This window comes from Mytilus trossulus, chromosome 14, assembly GCF_036588685.1.
Source record: "Mytilus trossulus isolate FHL-02 chromosome 14, PNRI_Mtr1.1.1.hap1, whole genome shotgun sequence".
NCBI classification, from domain to species: Eukaryota; Metazoa; Mollusca; class Bivalvia; order Mytilida; family Mytilidae; genus Mytilus; species Mytilus trossulus.
In genome coordinates, this window is record NC_086386.1 from 79,137,505 (window position 1) to 79,146,075 (window position 8,571).

General features: G+C 32.0%; 1 protein-coding gene across 1 annotated transcript; it reads right to left on the bottom strand.

Moving 5' to 3' along the window:
* Nucleotides 1-2,261: 2,261 nt before the first annotated feature.
* On the bottom strand, nucleotides 2,262-8,228 carry LOC134695802 (EGF-like repeat and discoidin I-like domain-containing protein 3). Its single transcript, XM_063557219.1, has 4 exons — nucleotides 8,188-8,228; nucleotides 6,615-6,746; nucleotides 3,627-3,746; nucleotides 2,262-2,367 (listed from the first exon to the last, which is right to left on the bottom strand). Exons 1-4 carry the CDS (start codon nucleotides 8,225-8,227, stop codon nucleotides 2,357-2,359), a joined length of 303 nt encoding a protein of 100 aa, XP_063413289.1. The 5' UTR covers nucleotide 8,228; the 3' UTR covers nucleotides 2,262-2,356.
* Nucleotides 8,229-8,571: the final 343 nt, after the last annotated feature.

The window sequence follows — 8,571 nt, forward strand, 5'->3', positions numbered from 1 at the left end:
CTCCAAAAATAATCCCTGCTTTTTCTAGAAATCTCAAATCAGTATACTATGGAGCGCATTAATCCTCTATATTTAAAAAAAAGACAAGTAAATTTGGCTCAAAATGGTCTAGATATATTTTTCTTTCACCAAAAGTACATTTCTGAAAATTTGTTGGTTAGTTTAGGTAAACAAAAGCACTAGTTTGTGTCAAATTAGGGCTACTTTTACGTTCTAAATTGGAGGGAGGTAGTAATTGATTGTCTGACACCTTATCCCGTGCCGTTAATCGTTTTGTAGCTTATACTATCAGGTCATCAACTAGGACAAACTAAACTAAGTCGCTAACTTCATTTCCTTTTTTTGGTTTGTTGTATGGTCGATTTGTATATTTCGAATAGTCCAGTTAGTTTGAAGATCGTTGTTTTGTAATTGGAAATATTTTTTTTTTAGTTTTAATAACTTTAATTGTTTTTTTTATGAATTGATAGTTTTGTCATAATTGTAATATACAAATCAAATCCTTTGGTCACGTTTCCGACCCGGAATATCACACACATTCACCGTCCTGTTAAACGATGCCAATCAAGCCAGAAACGAAATAGGAATGGAATACAATGGGATAAGTATGTGAAAGTCAGGGTTCTTCTACTGGATTGCTTATTAATAAGTGAGGAATTAGCACAAACAAAAGCCTTATCGAAGCTAATAGTTTATTGCAGAATGCTTCATACCTAGACCATCTTTATACTGATGATTACAAAATGTTGTACCACCATTCTTGCTATAAATCTGACATTAGCAGACACAACTGCAGTTATTTTAAAGGTGAAAATCAAGTGCTTGTTCGTCTTTAAAAATGTTTCAGGTCATATATAGAAGGTGGTCACATTTTAAACTGGAATAAGTTTTTCTAATAAGTGAGAACCAGCAGGCCTTAATAAGATTTCACCGCGAATCGATTGTTCAGCATCATGGTCGATCAACAGTTATTATGATACACGAGGAGGTAATATTCTAGCTAGTATTTTCAAGGGCCTAAGCTCAGAAGGAGTGTTCAGGTTTTAAGAATGATTTTGTACGCCCGATGAAGTAGATACTCACATGATTTAACATGGCATTCATGTAGACAAAGAGTTCAGTGTAAAATGAATCAAAGGTAGGGCAATAATAAAGTCACAATATTCAGATGTTCTGATATTATGCGTTCGTTACTTCCCCTCCATGAAACATACGCATGATCTATGGTTTAAAACAGGCACTATAACGTGCACACGAGATTTGCGCCGCTATATACCTTTCCACGAAATTTGTCTCGGGTTTGCCATCTGTAAAATGTGTACACAAACACTTTGACCTTTTCATTTTCCAAACTTGTTAGTTGTGTACAATATGTACTAATATAGCCAAATGTTGCTCTTTTAGTCATCCGTAAGTGTTTCTAATAGACGTTTTGTTTTCATAATTTTTACCCCCTCCTTTTTTTTCTCTGTTTGCAGTACTTTTTTTACATCATTCTGTAAAGCAAAGATATACACAGAGCTTTATATTCAACCAAGTTTGTCGTTAATTTCGTAACAAATACTTTATATTTACTCTTTCAAACCCAATAACAGAAATTTCAATATTTGCCATGAAATTGACGAACACCTTACTATCAAAAGACGTGAAAAACACATTTTGTTTACGACAAATGATTAAAGTTATGATATAAAAAACATATTTAGTTCTTACTTTCACAATTAACAAGTTTGGAAATTGAAAAGGCCAAGGTCAATGTTATTTAACAGCTGTTTGAAAATTTCAAATTTGCACCCTTTATGCAAAAGGTCAATCTAAAGTCATTTTTGGCGATAAAAATATAAAATAAATTTTAAACGTAGATACAAAAGAAATGTTTCTATAAATTTTATTTTTTTGATTTTGCTCCAAACGCATATCTATAGGAGAAACAAGCCATCTAAATGTGACTGTGCATTTTTCTTGAGTTTTTGCTTTGACCTTTGACCCTGATTTAATAAAAAAAAAAAAAACCTGACCTCGGCAGACAACGACGACAACGCTATTTCGATGGGGATTGTTCTCCTCTATTCAATGATATAGAATATAGCCGTGTGTTATTCCGTTAAGGAAAATCGATCAAATTTATTGATTTAGCACCCTACTTGTATTCTTGCATCAAATTACACCATTAAAGAACTCATTTAAGCCTGAACATTATGACATTGTTTATTTTATTTTATCAATGTCAGTTTTTTAATGTTCTCACAACTTCCTGTGATGATTTTTCTAAATTTCAATGACACTATATCGTTAGGTAAATAACTATAACACAGTTTGACGAATGCATGTCTCTCTAACGCCTGGTCAACGAAAACTATTTTTTGCCTAAAAAATAAAAAAATATATGAATGGATGAAACAAACAAATAACACACAACTTTTTTTTTCAAAGTAACATTACAAAATAATTAAAAAGAATATTAAAGAAAGGAAACAAACTGTAACTCGAAAACACACACATAAGACAATAACAATCAAAACCAAGGAGTAAACAAAGACTCACAAAGCCAAAGGACATTTTCATCAATAGTTATAAATAATAATTAAGAAACAAAACGAACTCCACTGAAAACCGGAATTGACGTCATGTGCTCCGGAAGGGTATGCATTTCCTGCACCGTATACGGTACTTGTCGTGTTATTTCTTTGGTCAGTTCAGTAATAATGGAAGGTTATTGTGACTGAGGAAGAATATCAGATATGAATTCTGACACACTTTTGTCATAATGCCCAATCACCTCATGATGGCGACAGTAAAATTTCTTGAGTGATGACCTTAATTTGATTGATTCACAGCCCTGTCTTAGCAACTTCTGAGAATGCAGTAGTCCTCGTTCAAAAAAATCAACGTACTTTGAGCTAGCTCTAGAGTAACGTATCAATTGAGACACATATACTCCATATGCTAATGCCGCTGGATGTTGCTACACATAAATGGAAAGTTGAAGGCCGTACTTTAACCTATAAAGGTTTACTTTTCAAATTGTTACTTGGATGGAGAGTTGTCTCATTGGCACTCACACCACATCTTCATATATCTATATATAGGAAAATTAAAATCATTGCGTTGGTAATGCATTTTGGTATTCAACCTACCATCAGTAGGCATTTCTAGAAAAAGGTCTTAAAATGAAGCAGATTTATATGTGTCGGGAGTATCTTTAATTTCAAGTTCACTTGGATATATTAAATGTAAGTGATCCCTGAATCTATTATTATTAAGATGCAGTACATCATCAATATACCAAAAGATGAAATTAAAAGACTGGGCTAATTTCTTTTCTCTGTTGTCTGTTGGAAGACCAAACTTCAAAATTCAACAAATATGTTGTCAATTAAAAAGTCCAGCATGGCAGTGATATCCTCTTAGGTATATTTTTCCCTGACTCTGTATGATTTTTCACAAATTAAGCTGAATTTCAGCCCCAAAATAGATAGTTATAATAAATGCACAATTGAAAATACAATGTAAACCCTAAGGCACTAATGTCAGTTGGAAAATATGCATTTCAAAAGTTATTTGAGGAGATACAATTAAATGTAATTAATTAGTTAGTAGTGTTTTAAAAAAAATTAAATCCACACCATTAGTAACTTCTGTTGCGCACGTGATACCATTAAATCCAGTTGCACAATTGCACTGAAAGCCACTACCAAGCCTTTGACAAGTACCGTCATTCAGACAAGGAGCTGATGCACATGGACCTGAAATTATAAAAAAATACGCCGTTTCAGAATCTAATGCATTCTGGGTAATATTTTAAAAAATGTACCCCTAAACGTCGTTATTGGTTTAAAATTTTATAAAGAAAGGAAATTTAACCAATGACGTGACGTTATTGCATGTTGGGGTAAGTACCGTTATTCAGACAAGGTGCTGATGCACATGGGTCTAGAATTATAAATAAATTGTTGTTTATGTTGTCTGGTATCAAATTATGGACCCTATATAAAGTGACTGCAGCAAGTTTGTTATTGTTCTAGCTTTTCAACTTTAGTATAAGTTTTATAAAACGAAATACGAAAGACATTGAAAATATCACATATATCACAAACAAATATTTCACTCCTGAAAAAGGGAAAGTTCAACTTATTTGTCAGTCTTCGTTTTCTAATGAAAGTAGGTGTGATTCAGATATCCGTCTTGATTAACCAATTGCTCTATATTTTACCACATATCATGAAACAGGTCGTCAATGAATTTAAACCATAGTGTGAATGATTGTTTTGTTTTACAACTCCAAGATGATATATTCATTGACGAAGTCGTATGAATGATTATCCAAACGTCACAAAGTCGACTTCCAACTTAAAACCATAAATGACTACGAGTCATGATCATTTTTCATAATTTGTTTATTTAACGTTCAAGAGATATCCCTATGATAACCCTAAAATCTATGTTTTGGTATTTAAAGTTATTTGTTTGTATTTTGTATTTCTTCTTTATTTAGTGTTCTTCTTCATTTGGTATTTCTTTTTTCTTTTGTGTTTCTTCTTTATTTTGTTTTTCTTCATTTTATAATTATTAACATGCACATTTTGTATTCAAGAAGAATATAACACAAAACTTGTTTGATAATGAAGACCTGTCATTCTCAGCGTTTATATTTTATCAACCCCCCCCCCCCCCCCCCCACTGTTCCAAAAAAGCCCAAACTAACCCTCCCCCCCAAAAAAAAAATATATATGATTGAATTATATGATGCAAAATGACATACAAGGATAGTATATATGATCAATCGAATAATGTTTCTGGTGTTATTATTATCGTAGATACAAGAGAAAGTGTTTGTAAATCGTTCATTATACAGGTTCTTATAGTACAATGAGGTTTAACATGAACAAAACTTATTGTTGAGAATAATAAAAAATCTACGAGATAAAACTCTAAAATAAAGTATTAAAAGAAAGGTTATATGATATTTTTTTAAGAAAATGAAAAGAAAATATTGTGTCACCGAATATTTTGGATAATGCAATAAATCACTAAGTTTTCTTTAAATAAATATACAGTCCAACCAATAACTTGTTTAGTTTAAACATATTTATTTAGAGTGGATTGGGAAACAAGTTTTGCAACTTATATTAATCCCTTTCCACTTTGCGGGTGCGAGTGCTGCCTTGTAGCGGCATTAGCCTACTCTTTTTCGAAATCTACAAGGGTGTCTTTAACGTGCAAGAGATATGGCTCTCTCTTAACACGGGTCAGCTATGTATCGTCCCCTTCCGACGGACTATCATCGTTTCCTTAAGACCTTACTTGCAAATGGTGTCAAGAGAGAGCCGAAACTTGAGTTCCTGAAATTTTCATCCCAACGGGAATCGAACCAGGAACCTTTGTGTTAGCAGTCCGATGCACTAACCACTACACCACGGCTCTCGAATAACTTGTGAATCGGTCTCCAAATTTGCAATTTGAGGCAATGAAGTAGACCGAATGTGAACTGTGATTGTACAATCCAATAAGGCAATATACCATGAATCAACCTTTAATTCTGCATAATATATCGATTAGTTGGCGACGTTATACACAAACACGCAACATGATATGTCTTTATAGATATAACAATATCAATGATAATTCATTTCAGCACAAAAAGTGCTGAGTACTTGGCTATGTGTCACATAGATCACAATTCTATTGGACCTGTGATCTTTCAGTCTTCATTTTCTATGGTTTATATATTGGTTTTTTTTTGCGTTATTAACTTTGTGCTATTGGGTTTTCAGTATGCACGAATCTGAATAAGATCCTCTTTTATACCAGAAGTAAAAGCCTGTTAACGTAGGAATGAAGACAGTTATGAACGAGAATATTTATACATGTACAGCAATGATCAGATATATACATGTAATACTATTTACACTGCAACTATAGTTGTTTTTATTTCCTAAATATAGTAACAAAGCTATATTTTGTATAATGTCAATTTCATCATCGAAAACTTTCTCCACAATGAGGGGTCCATTAAGAAATGAAAATAAGTTTAAAATTTGTGTTACAGTTTAAAAGGCTATCAATTTATTAATTTAAGTTGCAGTATAAAAACAATATAAGGTTAATGTCAGAAAAATATTAACTTTTGTTGTACTCAACGCAAAACGGTTTCTCAGCCTCATACACAAAAGTTTATATTTTCCTGAAATTGACCTTATATTGTAAATATCTGTGGCAACACTGTATTTCATTGTTCGTGATATTGTCTTGTTTTTTGAGAACATTTCTTTTGGTCATTATGAACTTTTACTTATTGCATAAATGTTATAGCGACATAATTTCCATCCGTTTTTAAAATGCATTTCGAACTATGCTAACACAAAAGACAAAATTATCTAGAGCAGAGACTGTGTAGAAAATGTAACGTACCGTACCTACAATCAATTGTCAGGGAAATCGATGACACGCCTGCACAAGCTTTTCGGTAAAGGGATAATCCTTTGAAATATTGCCAAAAATGTACTATTTAATTTCTTTAAGGAGGACCAGGTAAGATGATTATATTTAAAAAGATAATATTGCAAGAATTAACCATAATAGGATAGGGTTAAAACTGCAAGCAAATATAATACTTGGAGCTGTGGTAGTTTCTATAGGGACATTCGCTGTAATCACTGGTGCAATGTTTGGAGAGGTTGTTGTCGTTGTTGTCGTTGTTATTGATACCATGTTCATCATCGTTGCAACTGCGACCATTGCTACTGCTGCAAGGACAAAACATATATTGTGGGTTCTGTATTATTCGTTGGATGCCAATTTTAATAAATTTCGTAAATATCCCAAAAAACTAAAGTGTCCGTCGAATAGCGAATTTCCTTTAGGAATTAATGCAGAATTTTACAAAACCACGAAATCAAATATTCACGAAAATGCAAGTAATCATCAATCAACGAAAATTTGCACCAACGAAACTAATGATTCTATGTATTCTGAATATTCTGATACAAGGGCATGTAGGGTATTTAACCGCCGTGTATATATTTTTTCCTACGTTTCTTTAAATATTTTCTTAATCAATGTATTTTAAAGTGTCTATATGTCTTTTCGTTAAATTACTTGTTGTTTCAATTTGGTTAATGAAAACTTAATTTTTGCCTTATTTTAGGAACATTTAGCAATTGATTGATTGGTGCTAACTTAATCAGAGATTTAACTGTCAATAAATACATCCTAAATATGAAATAAAGAACGGAGCTAAAAATATATCTCAGTTTAGTAAAAATGGACGTCATACTAAACTCCAATATACACAGGAAACTTATATTTAATATCATACAATTACTGAAGACAGGCGTAAAAATGCATCGGGGTTAAACATGATTTTATGATCTCAACCCTTCCCCTATACCGTTAGTCAATGTAGAAAAGACAAACACACAACAATACGAACAGTAAAACTCAGTTCAAAAGAAGACCGAGTTTGATGTCAGAATAGGTAACAAAAAGACATTTAACAACATTACAATGATACATAAAATAATAAAGGACTACAAGCAATGCTCAATTCACTAACTGTATATACTAAATTTCTTTAAATGCATGTATAACAGCGAAAATGTTAACATTTTTTTTTATCAAAACTGTGTATTTCATTCACCTTAGCTAAAGAAAACGAATGCTCTAAATAATGATTTGTGATTTTGTACGCGTCAGATATACAAGCAGTGTGTCATATTGTCACGTAGACAATTAGCTGATTAATACAGATAACGATGATTTTTCGACTGAAATGTATCTTAAATTGATAAGCAATGCAGCTTACTTTTGTAACGAATATGGCAAACATATTTTGAAACACAAAAACAGAACAAATGTCAACCTCGAAAAAGCTCCTTGTGAGGTCAAAACAAATAGACATAAAATGGACTTTGTACAACTTGCACTGTTTAATAATATTTTGTATTCAAAACAAAATGGAGGTATCATAGCCATGACAGTTGTAGTATATTAATATTTGAACATAATTCTCAATTGACTTTAGGCAATATGTCAGAATTGAAATCTGCATACCGCAGTATTTCAGAAATAAAATATTGTAAAACAATTATTTTGGTCTTAATCTATGTATTTGTTTGTTTCATGTGTGTTTACAGGAATAAGTTTTATCTGTTATTGATACACAAATCGTAAAGTAATTCCATTTACCTGCAACAGCAACCAATGTTTGCGATTCAGTCATTGTCATACTGGACATTGGTCCTCCGAAGAAAGGGTCTGATGGAAAAAAAAAGCGAATGCTTTAACTATTACCAAGTGTTACAGGTATTTAGTTTATACATCCATCATCATTTCAAATATACCTTTTATTATTATTTATAATTAGTTTTTAAAGTTTCTTTACATTAAGATTTTTTTCAATAGATTCTTAACATTGTTTAGGTGTCCAATACTGATTATGTTGTTTTTTTATAAACGTTTTAAATCCGTGTGAACACATTAATATGGTACATAACACTAGCGGGAGGTAACCTCGTAAAATCAGCTGAACGTTTAAATCACTTTGTATTGTCAAGAAAATATGAAGCTGCT

Coding starts and splice junctions, on each gene's coding strand:
- LOC134695802 (XM_063557219.1), bottom strand. CDS start 8,227: ATGACAATGACTGAATCGCAAACATTGGTTGCTGTTGCAG. Junction 6,747..8,187: donor AACATTGGTTGCTGTTGCAG/GTAAATGGAATT, acceptor TTGTCCTTGCAG/CAGTAGCAATGGTCGCAGTT. Junction 3,747..6,614: donor AGAAACTACCACAGCTCCAA/GTATTATATTTG, acceptor TTATAATTTCAG/GTCCATGTGCATCAGCTCCT.